A 19,524-nucleotide genomic window follows, 5' to 3' on the forward strand; every position below is an offset into this window, starting at 1 on the left:
AGCCGGCAGTCGGACATCCCCAGAGGGGTCCTTAGCACTGCTGAGGAGGCGGGAGAGGCTCACTAAGCTCGTCAGTCATGAGCCCAGATTCTTGGCTGAGCGGCGCTCCCCCTGTGGGAGCTCACTGATCACCAGGGGGCGGCTCCTGCATGGAGCGTCTGCCCCCTGGTGGTCAGTGCGCATCATAGCGACCGGTCGTCCTGCTGTTCGGTTGATTTGCATATTAGCCTTTTATTATATAGGCTGCATGTATTTATTTATTTTTTTAATTCTCACCCGAGGGTATTTTTCCATTGATCTTTTTTAGGGAGAGTGGAAGGGAGAGGGAGAGACAGAGAGACACATCGATGGGTTGCCTCTTGCATGAACCTCGACCAGGGCCCAGGGCCGGGGAGGAGCCTGCAACCGAGGTCCGTGCCCTTGACCGGAATCGGACCCGGGACCCTTTGGTCTGCAGGCCGACGCTCTATCCACTGAGCCACACCGGCTAGGGCTTTTCTTTTTTCCCTTTTAAGTATATTTTTATTGATTTCAGAGAGGAAGGGAGAGGGAGATAGAAACATCCATGATGAGAGAGAATCACGGATCGGCTGCCTCCTGCACGTCCCCCAACTGGGAATCGAGCCTGCAACTTGGGCACGTGCCCTGACCGGGAATCGAACCCGGGACCCTTCAGTCAACAGGCCCACCAGCGCTCTATCCACTGAGCCACACCGGCCAGGGCTGGAACTGGGGTTTCTGACGCTCCGGTCCGCACCTGGGCCTGCGTGTGGCCCCGATTCTGGTGGTGGGTCCTGCAGGGGGGCCTCCTTGGGGCGCCCTCCCTCTCACGCTCATATAGGACGGACCTGCCAGGTTGTGAGCGACAGGTCGGTGCTGGGAGCCTGGTGTGGGGCCGAGGCCTGTCCCAGGCCAGGCTGAGTCAGAAGATTGGGGAGCCCCCAGGCCAGGCTGACCCACCCGCACCCTAGCTGACATTCTGCCACGGGGTGCAGGCCCAGCGAGCCCCCAAAGCCCTGTCCTCCCCCCCCTCCTCCCACCCCCGCACCAGGCCTCAATGCCATGGCTCTGCACGTCTATTTGGGGTGAAGTGCTTGAGGTTCGCTTGGCGGTGGGATGGGGACAGCAGCCCCGAGAGCCGACACACAGGGGGGCACCGGCAGCCTGACCACGGCTGCCCGCCCCTCACCCTCTGCCCCGGGCCGCCCCTGGCTCTCCTGCCGGATCCTTGCAAAGAGGCCTCGGGGACCATCAGCTGGGATGGGAGCTCAGGGGTCCCTCTGTGCCCCGGGCAGAGGGGCAGAGGCCTCAGGGACTGGAGCAGGGCCACCTGGGGGGCTGAGCTGTGCAGAGGTTTGGGGGGGCGGGAGGGCTGGATGGGGGGGAGTGAGAGGAGCCTTGCAGAAGCCTGGTGCTGGGGGGTGGGTGTGAGTCGTGCGGCCAGGACTCAGTGGTCGGCAAACTCATTCGTCCACGGAGCCCAATACCAACAGCGCAACGATTGAAATTTCTTTGGAGAGCCAGATTTTTTAAACTTAAACACTCTAGGCAGGTGCATTGTTATTCACTTTATTAGGGTCCTGCTAAGGCTTAGGAAGAGCCGCCTGTGGCTCCCGAGCCGCAGTTCGCCGACCACGGGGCCAGGGGATGCGGTAGGCAGGCCGGGCGGGCTGGGCCGGGCAGGGGAGGATTGAGTCCCTGCAGGCGTCCGCATGCCCGTCTGTCCGGCCCTCGTCCGTCCTGCCCTCCGGCCCCCTCACCCATCGGCCGTCCCGTCTCTGCAGCCGTGGCTTCGGCACGTGCCTGGATGACCCGCCTGCCAGGGACGTCATCCCTCAGCCCTCGCTGCTGCCCGGGGTCCTGTATGACGCCAACCACCAGTGCCGCCTGCAGTACGGGGCCGGCTCCGTGTACTGCACAGACCTGGATGTGAGTGGAGGTGGAGGGGGGTCCGGGGTGGGGGGGGAGCCGAGGGCAGGACTCACCCTCCTGGCACGGGCGCCCTGGGCCCGGCCGGGCGCCCGGGACACCTGCTGGGAGAGGTGCGGCTCAGGTTGGGTGGCCCCAGGCCCAGGGCTGAGTTCTGGGGGGACTGTCCCCAGCTGTGCGACTGTGGGCAACGCCCCCCTGCTACCCCCCACTTGGAGCTGAACCTCAGAGGTTATTATATATATATTTTTTAAAAAAATATATTTTATTGATTTTTTAAAAAATATATTTTATTGATTTTTTACAGAGAGGACGGGAGAGGGATAGAGAACCAGAAACATCGATGAGAGAGAAGCATTGATCGGCTGCCTCCTGCACACCCCCCACTGGGGATGTGCCCGCAACCGAGGTACACGCCCTTGACCGGAATCGAACCCGGGACCCTTCCGTCCGCAGGCCGACGCTCTATCCACTGAACCACACCGGTCAGGGCTATATTTTTTAATTTTTAGTTTTATGTTAAACCTCACCCGGGGATATTTTTCCATTGATTTCTTTTTTTAAAAAATTTATTTATTCATTTTTAATATATTTGTATTGATTTCAGAGAGGAAGGAAGAGGGAGGAAGAGATAGAACATCCATGATGAGAGAGAATCATGGACCAGCTGCCTCCTGCACGTCCCGCACTGGGGATCGAGCCCGCAACCCCGGGCCTGTGCCCTTGGCCGGAATCGAACCCGGGACCCTTCAGTCCGCAGGCCGACGCTCTATCCGCTGAGCCACACCAGCCAGGGCTTGTCATTTTGTGTTTGTTTGTTTTTTAATATATATTTATTGCTTTCAGAGAGGAAGGAAGAGGGAGAGAGAGAGAGAAACATCAACGATGAGAATCACTGATCAGCTGCCTCCTGCAGGCCCCACACTGGGATCCAGCCGTGACCTCTGGGTTCACGGGTCGATGCTCAGCTCAGCCCCTGAGCCACTACTCCGGCCGGGCCGACTCTAAGCGGTTATTCTATTTATTTTTTTTAATCCTCCCCGAGGATATTTTCCCATTGGTTTTTAGAGAGAGCGGAAGAGAGGGAGAGAGGGAGAGAGGGAGAGAGGGAGAGGGAAACATCGATGTGAGAGAGGCACATCGGTCGCGAACCCGAGAGGTTAAACAGCATCTCAGCGTCCGGTCCCGGGGCAGGTCGCCCGGAGGCACAGCCACGGCATGTCACGCAGACCCCGTGGCTTCTGCCGTGGGCGGGGGCCAGGCCGCTCCTTCCAGCCCAGCCGGTCTCGGGGTCCCCACAGCACCACCTGGCCCGGAGCAGGCGAAAGGGCCCTGAGGGTCCCATTGGCTTAGCCCTGCCAGGTGCCAGGCCCTGGAGGGGCCCCGGGGACTCGTGGGCACCGGCTGGGGGGGGGGGAGGGGGTGCCTGGGGAGGGGGTCAGCTTGTGGCTCTCGCCCCCCTCCGGCAGAACCCCTGCGGGATGCTCTGGTGCTCCGTGCTCCGCGCCTGTCAGACCAAGAAGGACCCAGTGGTGGACGGCACCCCGTGCGGGAATCAGAAGGTAGGGGCGCCCCGGCCCAGCTGTGCAGGCCAGACCGCCTGCTGGGTCGGTGCTGGTGGTGGGGGGGTGTCAGCCTGGTCCCCAGATGGGGCCTGCTCTTAGCAGACCCTGCATGCTCTTAGCAGACCCTGCATGCTCTTAGCAGACCCCTGCCCCCCCCAGCCCCGCCCAGCCCAGCCCCAGTCTGCACAATGGACACACCTAGGGGCTCATTCAGCGACTCTCCCAGGCGTCTTCAGCTCAGAGTCTGTTGCGTTGTCTGCTCTCGGCTCCCCTGTGGGGCCTGGGAGGGACTCCCCCACTCCTTGGATAACCCCCCTTTCTTTCTTTTTTTTTAATTTTAAATTATTCTTTTTTAAAAATATATTTTATTGGTTTTTTACAGAGAGGAAGGGAGAGGGATGGAGAGTTAGACACATTGATGAGAGAGAAACATCGATGAGCTGCCTCCTGCACGCCCCCCACTGGGGATGTGCCCGCAACCAAGGTCCATGCCCTTGACTGGAATCAAACCCGGGACCCTTCAGTCCGCAGGCCGACGCTCTATCCACTGAGCCAAACTGGTTAGGGCTAATTTTAAAGAATTGTAATACAAACTTAATATAAACTATTTCAGTCCCTCGTAACATGTAAGACACCAACTCAAAATACTTTTATACCATTTTTTCAAGTATTGCACAATATAGGTACGAAATTAATATTTATGATTACATTTTTCTTCCATAATATATAGCAAAAATCTTTTTTGTTTTTTTTTTTTTAAATATATTTTATTGGTTTCTTACAGAGAGGAAGGGAGAGGGATAGAGAGTTAGAAACATCGATGAGAGAGAAACATCGATCAGCTGCCTCCTGCACACTCCCTACTGGGGATGTGCCCGCAACCAAGGTACATGCCCTTGACCAGAATCGAACCTGGGACCCTTCAGTCCGCAGGCCGACGCTCTATCCACTGAGCCAAACCGGTCAGGGCAGCAAAAATCTTTAAACCTTTAACAGAAGATACATTTTTTGAAAAAGCAAATATTCATACATTTTAATTCCACCACTAAAGGAATATCCCATACACAGTTTTAGAATATTTGATGTCTTTAAGATGGATATTTTACAATTTCAGTAAAAAAGAAAAAACACAAAAAAACATGAAGCTTCTGCTGTCACAGATCACTGTAGTAAAAAGATATAAATGCATACCATGTCGTAGAAACAACATGCATATATCCTCTGATATTTTACAAACTTTGTACTCAATTAAATTATACAATTAGAAAAGACCAATAAACCCACTTCTTAGTGCCAATTTTTTATAAAAAGAAAAAAATCAGCCATGTCCTTGCTATATCTTAAATACTGTAAGCGGCCATACTGTCTATCTGGGAGTGTGCTTTAAAATAGACAGTCAGTATAAAATTCTTTTTTTCTTTTTTAAAAATTGACTTCAGAGAGGAAGGGAGAGGGAGAGAGAGAAGCATCCACGAGGAGAGAGAACCATGGACCGGCTGCCCCCTGCACACCCCACACTGGGGTTCGAGCCTGCCACCCGGGCCTGTGCCCTGACCGGGAATCGAACCCGTGACCTCCTGGTTCCTAGGTCCACGCTCACCACTGAGCCACACGGGCTGGGCTGGATACTTCTCCTTCGTCCCTTTCCAGGCCTCCCCACCCCCACCTGTTTCCCACGAGGGGGAGCGTGAGGGACAGGCTTGGGGCAGTGGCCTCACCTCCCGGTCTCCCCGCAGTGGTGCCTGGGCGGGGAGTGCGTGCCGTTGGACGTGCAGCCCGAGGTGGTGGACGGCAGCTGGTCGGGCTGGAGCGCCTGGTCCACCTGCTCGCGGAGCTGCGGAGCGGGCGTGCAGGGCTCGGAGAGGCAGTGCACAGAGCCTGAGTGAGTGCGGGGTCCCAGGCCTGGGGCTGGGGGGATGGAGGGGACCCGGCTCTGTCCCAATCCCCGGCTGTCAGAAGTGTCCCCACAAACAGGGGCCAAACCCAGAATTTCCAGCCAATTTCCTCGGGTCACTGGTGGATATTTCCTCCCCACTGCTGACCCATTGCACAGAGGGGCACACTGAGGCCCGGGGACTGGAAGGACGCATCAGCCGGCGGGAGGGAGGCAGGAGCAAACAGCGGTCAAGCCCTTAGACCCTGGCCTTAGATGGGTCAGGACTCAAGTCCCCCTACACACACACCCCTGTGTGAGAGCCTGCTCCCCCCTCCCCTGGGCCTCCATTTCCAGAGAAGCTGCATGATGGGGTCCCAGCAGTGCCGGCCTGTGGATGAGGGGATCAGGGGCACATAAGTGGGAGCTGCTCGGTGGCATCAGAGTGGGTCTGAGGTGATCGGCTGGGAGGAGGGACACGCTATGACCCGGGGTACGGGGTGTGTGTGGAGTTCAGAGCCAGCCCCACCCAAGGCCCGGTGTGTGGCCGGGACTGTGGCCTGTACCCCTGCCTCACCCCTGCCCCCTGTCTGAGCGGTGTTAGCGGCCGGCTTGTCCCAGCGTCTCAACAGCCACAACCCATTTTAAACTTTTTAAAAATATATATATATACATTTTTATTGATTTCAGAGAGGAGGGGAGAGGGGGAGAGAGAGAGAGAGAGAGAGAGAGAGAGAGAGAGAGAGAGAGAGAGAGAGGTCAATGATGAGAGAGAATCATAGATCGGCTGCCTCCTGCGCGCCCCCTACTGGGGATCGAGCCCGCAACCCCAGCACGTGCCCCAACTGGGATTCGAACCCGGGACCCTTTGGTCCGCAGGCCGACGCTTAACCACTGAGCCAAACCCGCCAGGGCCCCGACCCCATCTTATAGATGAGGAAGCCGGCCCAGAGAGGGCAGGACACTTGCCCGGGGTCACACAGCAGAGGGGTACCTTGGGGGGTGCATTTAGGGGGTGCATTAGGGGGGTGCATTTAGGGGGTGCATTTGGGGGGTGCCGTGGGCACTCCCTGGCCTGCGCTGAGCCCCCTCTCGGCTCGCCCACAGGCCCAAGAACAGGGGCAGGTACTGCGTGGGCGAGCGGAAGCGCGTGCGCCTCTGCAACGTGCAGAACTGCGCCCCGGGCAGCCCCTCCTTCCGCGCCGTCCAGTGCGGCCACTTCGACTCCACGCTCTACAAGGGCCGGCGGTACAAGTGGGAGCCCCAGCTGACCGACCGTGAGTCCTGCGCCCCCCGAGCCTGCGCCCGGGCCGCTCCCCTCTGGCCAGCGGGGCGCTCCCCTCGCCCTGGCGGATGGCAGCCCGTCTGTGCTGCTCGGCCACCTCCCCCCCCCCCCCCCCCCGCCCCAGCTGCATCCGTCCGTCCGTCCGTCCGTCCGTGCGCGTCGTGGAGGGGGGCGTCCTGGGGATCCCCAAGACCCTGCCCCGGGGTCCCTCACGGCTCCTGCACTTGCGCCCCCAGTGACCCCCTGCGAGCTGCACTGCAAGCCCGAGGGCGAGTCCTTCAGCGACAGGTTCCGGGACGCCGTGCTGGACGGCACGCCCTGCTACGAGGGCCGCCGGGGCAACCGAGACGTCTGCATCAACGGCATCTGCCAGGTGTGCCCCTGGGGGTCGCCATCACCCGCCCCGCCCCCCGGGAGGGTTATACTGTAGGCCCCGCCCCCTGATAGGGTCTCCGCTGTAGGTCCCGCACGATAGGAGGGTCTTTACTTTAGACCCCGCCCCATGGGAGGGTCCCCGACTATAGGCCCCACCCCCATGAGGGTCTCCACTGTAGGCCCCGCCGCCTGGGAGGATCCCACTGTTGGCCCTGCCCCTGAGAGGGTCCCCGCCCCTGGGAGGGTCTTTACTATAGACCACGCCCCTTGGAGGGTCCCCACCATAACCTCGCCCCTAGAAGGGTCATTACTGTAGGCCCCGCCCATGAGTGGACCTCCTTTGCCAGCCACGCCCCTGGGCGGGTCTCCATCATAGGCCCCGCCCCCAGGAGGGTCTCCACCACAGGCCCCGCCCCTGAGCCGACCTCCTTTGCCAGCCACGCCCCTGGGCGGGTCTCCATCATAGGCCCCGCCCCCAGGAGGGTCTCCACCACAGGCCCCGCCCCTGAGCCGACCTCCTTTACCAGCCACGCCCCCCGGGCGGGTCTCCGCCGCCTGCCCCGCCCACAGCGCCTCCTCTGAGCTCCTCTCCAAGCTGCAGGCTTTTCGGTTTCCCGGTTCTGCCGTGACCCCGTTGGATGCCCCCTCCCCCCTCAACCCTCCCACCCCGTCACCTCTCTGCAAAGCGCCCCCATCCCCCGCTTCCCGGCCCCCTTGCCCCCCCAGGCTCCTCCCCCCACCCACGTTCGCACCCCATTGGGGCCCAGCCACTGTCTTTCTCCTGCTTCTGGGAGGTGAAGCCACTGAGGCCTGAGCTCCGAGGCGGAGCCGCCGGGGGTGTGAACCCCAGGGCCCGGGACCCGATTCCCGCCCGCCCTGAGCACCCCCTGCCCCCACTCCCTTCCCCACTCCCTGCCCCATGGCTCCTCTCCTGCAGCCTCACCACCCAGCCTCACAGCAGGGGTCCGTCTATTCACATCTGGGGAGGCAGGGGGGGTCGCCTGGGGTCTCCTCCCAGCCCACGCCCCCGCCCCGGGGCCTCCCCCGCACCCCCTGTCTTGCAGAACGTGGGCTGCGACTATCAGATCGACTCCCGCGCCGTGGAGGACCGCTGTGGCGTGTGCGGGGGCAACGGCTCCACCTGCCACACCCTGAGCTGGGTGTTCCAGGAAAATGGGCCCAACGGTACGGGCGGCACCCCCTGTGGTGGGGGGACCCCGGGCCCTTCCTGGGCCCCCCTGGGCCCCCACCGTCTCCACCTGGCTGTGAGCTTGGTCCAGGATCCAAGCCCATGAGACACTTGGCACAGACACAGTGACCTGTCCCCCAGGGTGTCCTCCTGTCCCGGGGACCCCAGGCACCCCAGGCACCCCAGGCGGGGCGGCTCAGGCTCACGGGGAGCTCTCAGGCCTTTCCCGAGGGTTACTGCCTTGTCAGGAAGCTTCAGAGTCTCCCTCCTCTCCAGGTGTCGGCAGCCCCACTTCCCCCCTCCCAGCGAGGGGGACCTGGCCGTTAAGGGCTCACAGTCTGATAGGGTCACAGGGCCTTTTAGCCTCACAGATGCAGCGGAGGGAGGCCCAGAGGGCTGGGAGGGCATGGGGGTGGAAGAGGTCTCTGACCTGGGGGAAATCCAGGAAGACTGCCTGTAGGAGGTGGCAGAGGCATCACCGCCGGAAGGAAAGAGCTTGTGCCACACACACACACAGCTTGGAGGCAGGAAGGCCTCCGGTCGGGGCCTGCGAGGGAGGCAGGGTTAGGTCCCCTCTCAGGGAAGCTGCCCAGCATGGCCGGCATCACTCAGACCCGGTGCACAGCCCAGGAGAACCCTTCACCACGGCTTCACCGATCGGCGCCCTCGCATCCCCGCCTGTGACACGGGGCCCCCGCGGTGCCCACGGCACAGGGCTGTGACCCGTGGGTAGTGCTCGGGGCAATCGCAGGCGCGGGATGGATGCCGGGAAGCGAGAGGACAGAGGCCCGTGCCGAGGGAGGGGGGTGTCCCTGGGGCCCCGTGGTGTTTGCTTATTTATTTATTTATCTTCAACGTTTACTTTTCAAATATATTTTTATTGCTTTCAGAGAGGAAGGAAGAGGGAGAGAGAGGGAGAGAGAGAGAGAGAGAGAGAGAGAGAGAGAGAAACGTCCATGATGAGAGAGAATCATGGACCGGCTGCCTCCTGCACGCCCCACGCTGGGGATCAATGGAGCCCGCCACCCGGGCCCGGGCCCTGACGGGGAATCGAACCGTGGCCTCCTGGTGCCTCGGTCGACACTCAGCCACGGAGCCACGCCGGCCGGGCATACAGCTCAGAATCTTAAGCCAGTGGCGGGGCCGGCCGGGAAGAGAGGGGAGGGAGGAGGCGGGGGCAGCCAGCTGCTGACCCGGGCACCACCCTGACCACCAGGGTACGTGGACGTGGGGCAGATCCCGGCCGGCGCCCGTGAAATCCTGATCAAGGAGGTGGCCGAGTCCACCAACTTCCTGGCCCTTCGGGGCGGGGACCCGGGGAAGTACTACCTCAACGGAGGCTTGAAGATTCAGTACGTTGGCGACTACCAGATCGCAGGCACCACGTTCACCTACGAGCGCGACGGCAACTTGGAGAAGCTCACGTCTCCGGGCCCCACCAATGAGTCCATCTGGATCCAGGTGCCTGCCCCCCCCCCGCCCCCTACCCCCCTACCCCGGGCCAGGTAGAGGCCGATCCAAGGGACCCTGGCCCTAGGGCAGGAGAAGGCCTGGGGGCAGTCCCAGAGCCTGGCTCTGGCCTGGCTGTCCTATGTGTATGTGTGGGTGTGGGTGGGTGGGAGCGCCCTGCCTCAGTTTCCCCATCTCTAAAGTGGCCCTGGGTCCCAGGGGGAGCTGGGTGGGGGGAGAGGATGCTGCGAGCTCACGGCCCCCCCGCCCCCCGCCTCCCAGATGCTGTTCTATGAGAACAACCCCGGGTTGTACTACGAGTACACCATCCACCAGGAAGCGAGCCCCCCGGGCGTGGCGTCCGAGTTCTCCTGGGCCTACGGGGCCTGGACCGAGTGCCCGGTCACCTGCGGCAGAGGTGAGGGTGCGGGCCGGGTCCCTGGGCGGGGATGCCGGCCTCGGCCTCCAGCCAGCTCATGGAGCCTGGGGTTTTGCTGCTCTGAGCCTCACTCTCCCCATCTGTAAAATGGGCCCAGCTCACCGGTCCCTGGGTAGCTTGCACGCTAGCAGCGGCCGGCCACCCCGTGGAGCCCCCGTGGGGCTCTGGCTTTGTGCACATGTCATCCTCAGACCCGAGCTTCAAGGTAGCTGTTATTTAATATAATTTTATTGATTTCAGAGAGGAAGGGAGAGGGAGAGAGAGAGAGAGAGATCAATGATAAGAGAGAACCATGAACCGGCTGCCTCCTGCACGCCCCTCTATTGGGGATGGAGTCTGCAACCCGGGCATGTGCCCTGACCCGGAATTGAACCGTGACCTCCTGGTTCCTAGGTCGACGCTCATCCACTGAGCCACGCCGGCCGGGCTGGGGAGCTGTTCTGGTTCCTCTCATTGACAGATGAAGACTCTGAGGTTCAGAGTGGCCCCCATGAGCTGCCCGTGGCCTCCAACTAGGAAGCCCTAACCCACGGAACCTCCACTCTCTGCTCCTCCCCGGCTGGGGTCCGGGGGGGCCTTGCTCTGGGGAGCTCTGAGCAGAGTGGGCATGGCCATATCTGGAGGTGGGGGCGCTGAGCCCCGGGCCTCACCCCTCACCCCTGCACCCCAGGCATACAGAAGCAGACCGTGCACTGCACCGAACGGCTGCACGGGACTGTGGACAGCAGATACTGTGAATTCCTGGGCCCGCCCGAGGACCGCCAGAGGATATGCAGCCAGGAGCCCTGCCCCGCCATGTGAGCCCCCCTGACCCCCCAAACTTCTGACCCCCCCAAGAGGCTCTGAGCCTCTCTCTCCAGCTGCAGCCCAGCCCCCGGCCACTCCTGCTCACGTGGTTTGGGTCCCCGGGGGTGAGGGTGGCCTTGTGAAGGGTCCCTGCACTGCCCCTGGGCCTTGGGGGGGCGGGTGCATGGGCTGACCTGGCCTTGGAGCTCGGGGGACACCACCCCTGGGTTGAGGCCTCCGAGACCCCGCGTGCCTGGGGGAGGGGGGGCGGTAACCGGCCACAGCTGTGCTGATGCCCCCGTGTCCCCCCAGGTGGTGGGCCGATCGGTGGCACCCTTGCTCCAGATCCTGCGGGCCCGGGGGCGTCGCCCAGCGGACCGTCTACTGCCTCCGCAGCCTGGGGCTGGGATCCTTCATGGCCCTGACGCCCTCGGACTGCCGGCACCGGCCGCGGCCTCCGGCCGTAAACCCCTGCAATGACCACGTGCCCTGCCCGGCCAGGTGGGCCTTCGGGCAGTGGACGGAGGTGAGCATCGGGGTGGAGGGGCCTGCCCCCAGCTCCGCCCTTTTTATTTTTTTTTTAAATCTATGTTTTATTGATGTCGGAGAGGAATGGGAAAGGGAGAGAGAGAGGGGGGTAAAGGGTGTCCCAAAATTTACGCAAGAAGTAATTTTGATAGAAAACACAGGTTTATAAATAAAAATTGTAAATTTTTTATTGATTCGTAAAGCATACAGTCTAGGGTTATATATGGAACAGCACATCGGGTCCATGGCCTCCCCGGCTTTGCTGGCACAGACGCAAAGCCGTGGTCTTCATGGGTCTTCCTTGTCCCTGCTCCTGGGCCATCATTGGTACTTGGGGATGCTGATCCAATGGAAGGGATTGGCATCCAAGGGCAACAGATATGAGAATCTGATCCAATCAACCAAGTCAAATCAGGCTTTTATTTGTTGTTGTTGTTAATGCTCACGCAGAATTCAAGTCTTGCGTGAATTTTGGGACACCCTTTAGAAACATCCTTGATGAGAGGGCATCACGGATCGGCTGCCTCCTGCACGCCCCCAACTAGGGGTCAAGCCCACAACCCGGGCATGTGCCCTGACCGGGAATCGAACCCTGACCTCCTGGTTCCTAGGTTGACGCTCACCACTGAGCCACGCCGGCCGGGCGGCTCCCCTCTTGGGCTTGGGCTGCAGGGGAGCCCTGGCTGCCAGGCACCCTGGTGGGAGGGGGGCTGGGCATTCCAGGTCCAGCTCGTCCCCGAACCGGGGGGGACTGGGATACCCTGGCGGGCGCCTCGGTCACCAGGCGCGGTCAAGGGCGCGTGTGGGGCTGGACGGGGCTGGACGGGGCGGGAGGGGGCTCTGGGGCCGGCGGTGAGCGCCCGGCCGGCCGCGTCCCCACCCTGGCCGTCCTCCCCGCAGTGCTCCGCGACCTGCGGGCCGGGCACGCAGCGGCGAGCCGTCGCCTGCACCCAGGACACCGGCGTCCCCTGCGACGAGGCCCAGCGGCCGCCCAGCCAGGCGCCGTGCCTCCTGCGGCCCTGCCTGCAGAAGCTGGACGTCCCAGACCCCGACGGCTCCGGCGGTGGCGGCAGCGGCTTCCTCGGCCTGGAGCTGGACAACGAGGTGGACTCCGGGCCCCGCTCCCCGACCCACCGCCCGCCTGCGCCCCCGCTGCCGCCCGCGGGGCCCACCGGCCAGGACAACGCCATCGGGGAGGACGGGCCGGGGCTGGGCCCGCCGGGGCCCGCGCTGGTCGACGACTTCTACTACGACTACAACTTCATCCGGTTCCACGAGAACCTGTCCCAGGACGAGGACGAGGAGCTGGGCCTGGACCCCGTGGGCCCGGGGGACCGGCCCTCCCCCCCCCCACCCCGGGGCGGCCCCGCCGAGCCCCCCACGATGCCCCCCGCCCCTGGGCCCAGCCCGGCCGGCCCCCACCTGCCCCCGCTTTCGGGCCAGACGCCCTGGGACCCCCTGCTCAACTTCTTACCCGAGGGCGATGCCCCCACGGGGACCCCGGCCCTGGGGCTCCCCAGCTCACCCTGGCCCCCCGCTTCTGTGGGCGCGACGCCTGCCACCCCTGGGGGCCACCAGGAGTCCCCGGCCCCCAGCCGGCCGCCCCGGCCGCGGTGGGAGAGCACCAACGAGGTCCCGGAGGACGAGGACGGCGCCCTAGGGCCCCTGGGCCTGCCCCTGCCGGGGATCCCCGAGTCATCCCCTTTGTCCTCCACCCACCCCTCGCCAAGGCCTGACTCCGAGGAGCTGTGGCCCCCCGTGGGGTCTGCTCCTCCCCCGGCCTCTCTGCCTGGCGCTCAGCCCGGCCCGGCCCCACGGGACCTGCAGACCCCAGCCGTGCCCGGGGACCGAGAGCCTGGGGCCACCCCCCTGAGCCCAGCGGGGGACAGGCCCTCTGACAGCAGCAGAGGCCCCTTGGGCCCGCCGCCGACCAGGAATGCCAGCTGGGAAGTGGGAGACTGGAGCCAGGCAAGTGTCGGGGGGTCGTGACCCCCGTGCCTCAGTTTCCCTGCTGAGTGGTGGGTGGGGGGTAGGCCGAGGGGGTCTGGAGGCCACAGAGGCCCTCCCCTGACCAGCACAGGGGCCACTGATGAGGGGCGGCCGGAGTGTTCTTCTCCCTCAGACTTGAATGCCCCCGGGGACGGGGAGCTCATTCCCAGCAGCTGCGGGTGGGGCAGCCTCCCATTAGCAGGGCCCCCCAGGCTCTCTCCTCCGGCTGTATCTGCTCTCGGGGCCTATAGGGATCCAAGAGGCATGGAACCCCCCCTACCTTCCCCTCCAGACCCCAGATTGTCCCTGCAGGAGGAGGAAGCTTCTGTTAAGGTCCCTCATGTGGGGGTGGGGGTGGGGTGGGGGTAGGGGTGGGGTGGGACCGACGGAGGCCCAGCGAGGCACCCAGACCTCCTCCCCAGCTGGTTCCGTCTGGACAGCGGGGTCCCCTCCCCTGGGTCCCCTCCGAGCAGGGACGTCTCATCCTCGCCATCCCCTGGGGAGGTGGGCGGAGGAGCCCATTTTGCAGATGGGAAAACTGAGGCCCTGGGAGCGCAGACACACACACACACACACACACACACACTCACCCCTGCTCCCCCGATGGGCGGCCCGGATGTGGGGCGCCTGGGACCCCCGCCCTCACGCCCCGGCCCCCCGCACCCCCCCGCCCAGTGCTCCACCACCTGCGGCCTGGGTGCCTCCTGGAGGCTCGTGCGCTGCAGCTCTGGCCGCGAGGAGGACTGTGCGCCCGAGGGCCGCCCGCAGCCCGCCCGCCGCTGCCACCTGCGTCCCTGCGCCACCTGGCACGCGGGCAACTGGAGTAAGGTGCGTGGGGAGGCGGGGGGAGGTGCTGACCCGCAGGGACCCACCCGCGGCGAGGGAAGTGGGGTCACTCGGTCAATTCCTGCAGCTATGGGGGGGGCAGTGACCATCCCCTCCCCCCGCCTGCGCCCTTTTCTCGTGCTCCCCACACCCCTTGGGGTCTCACTCTCACCAAGTCTGCTTTTTTAAAAATTTTATTTTAAATATCTTGATTTCAGAGGAAGAGAGGGGGAGAGGGAGAGAGAGAAGCATCCATGATGAGAGAGCATCATGGGTCGGCTGCCTCCTGCACGCCCCCCACTGGGGATGGAGCCCACAACCCGGGCCTGTGCCCCGACCGGGAATCGAACCCGGAACCATTCGGTCTGCCGGCTGGTGCTCCATCCACTGAGCCACACCGGCCAGGGCGCCCGGCTGACCTGGCTCGGCGGTTGAGCATGGACCTAGGAACCAGGAGGTCAGGGTTCGATTCCCGGTCAGGGCACAGGCCCGGGTTGCGGGCTCCATCCCCAGTGGGGGGCGTGCAGGAGGCGGCCCATCCATGATTCCCTCTCCCCATCAGTGTTTCTCTCTCTCCCTCTCCCTTCCTCTCTGACATCCATCCGATATAATAAAAGGCTAATATGCAAATCGACTGAACAGCAGAACGACCAGTCGCTATGACGCACACTGACCACCAGGGGGCAGACGCTCGCCGCAGGAGCCGGCCCCTGGCGGTCAGTGCGCCAGAAGCCGGGCTCTGGCGAGTGCACCCGCGGTGGTGGGAGCCTCCAGCCTCCCCAGGACCCTCAGGATGTCTGGCTGCCGACTTAGGCCCACTCCCCGCCCCCCCCCCCGACACCCCCCCGAGGGCTCCCGGACTGCGAGGGGGCGCAGGCCGGGCTGAGGGACCCCCCTGAATGCACGAATTTCGTGCACCAGGCCTCTAGTAGGAATATATTAACCAAGAAGACACACACCGGCCAGGGCTCACCCACTCTGCGTTCTCCCTCCGGCCCCTCCCGGGGCAGCAACCCCCCCCCCCCCCGCCCACCAGGCTGTCCTGCCCGCCTCCCCCTGGGCCTTGGGGGACAGACAGCCCCTGGCAGGGGAGGTGTGGGTGCACCTGCGCCCCGTCCACATGCCTGCCCGTCCCCCCTCCCCCCCCCCCAGTGCTCCCGCAGCTGTGGCGGGGGGTTCTCGGTGCGGGACGTGCAGTGCGTGGACACGCGGGACCTCCGGCCGCTGCGGCCCTTCCACTGCTGGCCGGGGCCCGCCCAGCCGCCCGCCCGCCAGGCCTGTGGGATGCAGCGCTGCCTGAGCTGGTACACCTCCTCCTGGAGGGAGGTGAGTCCGGGGTCTGGGGGTGTGGGGTGGGGAGGGGAGGGGTGATGGGGGGCTCCTGGCCTCCCCTGCCCCTGCCCTGACGCCCTGCCTGCCGCCCCGCCCGCCCCCAGTGCTCAGAGGCCTGCGGAGGGGGCGAGCAGCATCGCCTGGTGACCTGCCCCGAGCCCGGCCTGTGCCCCGAGGCGCTGAGGCCCAACTCCACGCGGCCCTGCAACACGCACCCCTGCACCAAGTGGGCGGTGGGGCCCTGGGGCGAGGTGAGGGGGACCGAAGGCCGGCTCCCGTGGGGGCCCTGCAGACATGGGGGGCGGGGAGGAGAGGGGGGCCCAGGGGTGGGGTGGGGGTGGGAGCAGCAGTGCAAAGTCCAGGGCAGGCTGGCCCGTGTGGCTCTGTGGATAGGGTCTGGGCTTGCAGACGGAAGGGTCCCGGGTTCGATTCCAGTCAAGGGCAGCTGCCTGGGTTGCAGGTTCCCCGGCCCTGATCGGGGCGCGTGCGGGAGGCAACCCATCGAGGTTTCTCTCTGTCTTTCCCTCTCCCTTCCACTCGCCCTAAAAATCAATGGAAAGACATCCTCGCGTGAGGATTATTACTGATGTTTCTTTTGTAATATATGTTTTATGGATTTCAGCGAGGAAGGGGGAGGGAGAGAGAGAGAAACATCCATGATGAGAGGGAATCACGGTTCAGCTGCCTCCTGCACACCCCGCACTGGGGATCGAGCCCACAACCCAGGCCTGTGCCCTGACCGGGAATCGAACCCGTGACCTCCTGGTTCCTAGGCTGATACCCAGCCACTGAGCCACACCAGCCAGGCATCGGTGATGTGTCTCTCTCCCTCTCCTTTCCTCTCTGAAATCGATAAAAATACACTAAAAAACAAACAAACAAAAAACATTAAAAAACGAAGTTGATGACAACGTCAGACCCCAGCCGGGAAGGACAGAGCCTGGCCAGGGAGGCGCCTCCCCCCTCACTGCCCTTGGCTGCCCTGGCCTCCCCCAGGCGGGTCCCCTCCCCAGGCGACCTGAGGGGCGGGGCGGGGAGCAGGGGGAGGCTGTGGGCCGCCCGAGGCTGGGGTGAGGCTGGGGAGAGGCTGGGGGGGAGGCTGGGGGAGGCTGGGGTGAGGCTGGGGTGAGGCTGGGGGGGAGGCTGGGGGGAGGCTGGGGAGAGGCTGGGGGGAGGCTGGGGTGAGGCGGGGGTGAGGCTGGGGGTGAGGCTGGGGGTGAGGCTGGGGTGAGGCTGGGGGGAGGCTGGGGGTGAGGCTGGGGTGAGGCTGGGGGTGAGGCTGGGGGGAGGCTGGGGGGAGGCGGGGGGGAGGCTGGGGTGAGGCTGGGGTGAGGCTGGGGGGGAGGCTGGGGAGAGGCTGGGGTGAGGCTGGGGTGAGGCTGGGGTGAGGCTGGGGGGGAGGCTGGGGGGAGGCTGGGGAGAGGCTGGGGGGAGGCTGGGGTGAGGCTGGGGGGAGGCTGGGGAGAGGCTGGGGGGAGGCTGGGGAGAGGCTGGGGTGAGGCTGGGGGTGAGGCTGGGGTGAGGCTGGGGGGGAGGCTGGGGGGAGGCTGGGGAGAGGCTGGGGTGAGGCTGGGGGGAGGCTGGGGAGAGGCTGGGGGGAGGCTGGGGGTGAGGCTGGGGTGAGGCTGGGGGTGAGGCGGGGGTGAGGCTGGGGGTGAGGCTGGGGGTGACGGACGGCCCCTGCCCCCCCCAGTGCTCGGCCCCCTGCGGGGGAGGGGTGCAGCGCCGGGTGATCCGCTGCGTGAACACCCACCTGGGGCTGCCCGAGGAGGACAACCGGCAGTGCGGCCACGAGCCCTGGCCCGACAGCGCCCGCCCCTGCGGCACCCGGGACTGCGAGATCTCCGAGCAGCGGCAGCAGCGGGGTGAGTTCCCGGCCTCGGGGAGGGCGGGGCGGGCGGGGGGGTCGCCCGCGGCACCCCCAGGACAGGGCTGACTGGGGGCCCTGGGGAAGCCGGGCTGGATGGGGTCGGGCAGCGGCCGCACCCCATGCTGCTGTGACCTTGGGCGACCTCTTGCTCCCTCGGGTCGCGGAGTGAGGCCGGGACGCCCCTCCCCGAGCCCAGAGGCCGGACCCGGCTGAGCCCCAGCCCCACGCCTCCCGCCCAGGGGCCCCCACACTCCCAGCTCCCGGGCCCCCTGGGTCCTCCGGGAGGACGGGCCTGGGCCGGGGCAGGTTCGGGACTCACCCAGGCACACGCGCTCGCACACATGCACACGCCCACACCATACGTGTGAGTGTGTGTACACATGCACACACAAACATGTACACACAGCCCACGTGCCCACATGCACACATATACATGTGAGCGCACGTACACACACAATCATGCACGCGCACACAAATGCACAGACACATGTGCACACATACATGTGTCCATGCGCGCGCACGCACACTTCCTGCAGCCCCGACGCCCGCCAAGCTGAGCACAGGAACCCCCACTTTCTCTCTGGCCTCTGTGTCCTCGTCTCTCAGCTGACAGCCCGTCCTGGGGGGCGGCGGGGGGGCGGGAGCACCTGTGAGGACTCGGGGACAAGGGCCCGGAGGTCCTGGGGGGACGCGTCTTCCCTGGAAGCACTGTCACCCCGTCGGGAGGTCAGGACGCCGGCCCGGGTGCCCGTCCGGCGAGGGGGCCCCGCAGCTCCCAGCCCATCGGCTGTGGGTCCCCGGCCCCTCAGGACGGTCAGGTCGGGGCCCTCGGGGCTGGGACCTGCCCCTCCGCCTGCCACCCCGCCCCCCTGTTAAGAGGCAGGAACCGGACGCCCATCTGCAGACGCACCGCTTGGCGCTGCTGCCGGGCCGGGGTGGCAGCTGAGGGCTGTCAGCGGCACCGGGCGGGGTCAGAGGTCAGGGGCCTGGACGCAGCTGCTTCCCCAAATAGCACCAGGGCCCCGGCCGGTGTGGCTCAGTGGGTAGCGCGTCGGCCTGCGGACCGAAGGGTCCCGGGTTCGATTCCGGTCCAGGGCACGGACCTGGGTTGCGGGCACATCCCCGGTGGGGGGCGTGCAGGAGGCGGCTGATCGATGTTTCTGACCCTCTATCCCTCTCCCTCTCTGTAAAAAAAAAAAAATTAAAAAAAATAAATAAATAAAATAAAATAAAAATAAAGTCAATACTTCAAGACAAAACAAAGAAAACCAAAGTAGCTTCAGGGAGCAGAGGCGGGCGCCCTGACCCCCGCCCCCCGACCCCCGCCCCCCCCCGCCCCCCTCATGCCCCCCTGACCCCCTGCCCCTCCCCCGCCCCCCCAGGCTGCGAGCTGGACCGGCTGCCCTTCGGCTCCTGCGAGAGGCTGCGCCTCCTCGGCCGCTGCCGGCTGCCCAGCATCCGCGCCCGGTGCTGCCTCACCTGCCACGGCTGAGCCGCCCCCGGCCGGCGACCGGCAGACCGACCGACCGACCGATGGACAGACCACTGACAGCCGCACGGACCTCAGTGCCACCTCCCCCGAACCCCCTTCGCGCCCCGATGGTGCTACCCCCCCCCCCCCCCCCCCCGCGGGCTGGGGACCCCCTCAGACAGGTGTCTTTTTTATTCTAACAGTTCGTGTAACACGTGATTATTTTGTTGTTGTTATTATTATTATTATTATTATTCTATAAACAAGTATCTACCGTGTCCAAGTGTCGCCTGGCTTCTTCCGGGGGTGGGGCTGGGGGGCTCCGGGTCTGAAATTCTGCCCCCTCCCTCCCCCCACCGCCTTTTAAAAAATATATCTATTTTTTTTTTATCGATTTCAGACAGGAAGGAAGAGGGAGAGAGAGAAACATCCATGATGAGAGAGAATCACGGATCGGCCGCCTCCTGCGCCCCCCACTGGGGATGAGCCCGCAGCCCCGGCCTGTGCCCTGACCGGGAATCGAACCCTGAGCGCCTGGGTCCTAGGTCGACGCTCGACCCCTGAGCCTCACCGGCCGCCGCCCAGGCTGAAATGCCACGTTGTCATGGCCTGGGGTGCG

General features: G+C 64.4%; 1 protein-coding gene across 1 annotated transcript in view; it reads left to right on the top strand.

Moving 5' to 3' along the window:
- The window catches only part of ADAMTS7 (ADAM metallopeptidase with thrombospondin type 1 motif 7), a 39,255-nt gene extending 20,161 nt beyond the window's left edge, over positions 1-19,094 (top strand). The window contains exons 9-24 of the mRNA XM_036355499.1: positions 1,785-1,929; positions 3,399-3,491; positions 5,231-5,376; positions 6,475-6,644; positions 6,889-7,025; positions 8,092-8,212; positions 9,433-9,677; positions 9,948-10,083; positions 10,775-10,901; positions 11,203-11,416; positions 12,319-13,386; positions 14,083-14,235; positions 15,385-15,558; positions 15,669-15,815; positions 17,258-17,429; positions 18,817-19,094. Coding sequence (XP_036211392.1) covers positions 1,785-1,929; positions 3,399-3,491; positions 5,231-5,376; positions 6,475-6,644; positions 6,889-7,025; positions 8,092-8,212; positions 9,433-9,677; positions 9,948-10,083; positions 10,775-10,901; positions 11,203-11,416; positions 12,319-13,386; positions 14,083-14,235; positions 15,385-15,558; positions 15,669-15,815; positions 17,258-17,429; positions 18,817-18,926 — 3,358 coding nt within the window. The 3' untranslated portion in view covers positions 18,927-19,094. The remainder of the gene's footprint in view (positions 1-1,784; positions 1,930-3,398; positions 3,492-5,230; positions 5,377-6,474; positions 6,645-6,888; positions 7,026-8,091; positions 8,213-9,432; positions 9,678-9,947; positions 10,084-10,774; positions 10,902-11,202; positions 11,417-12,318; positions 13,387-14,082; positions 14,236-15,384; positions 15,559-15,668; positions 15,816-17,257; positions 17,430-18,816) is intronic.
- Positions 19,095-19,524: the final 430 nt, after the last annotated feature.

This window comes from Myotis myotis, unplaced genomic scaffold, assembly GCF_014108235.1.
Source record: "Myotis myotis isolate mMyoMyo1 unplaced genomic scaffold, mMyoMyo1.p scaffold_m19_p_22, whole genome shotgun sequence".
NCBI classification, from domain to species: Eukaryota; Metazoa; Chordata; class Mammalia; order Chiroptera; family Vespertilionidae; genus Myotis; species Myotis myotis.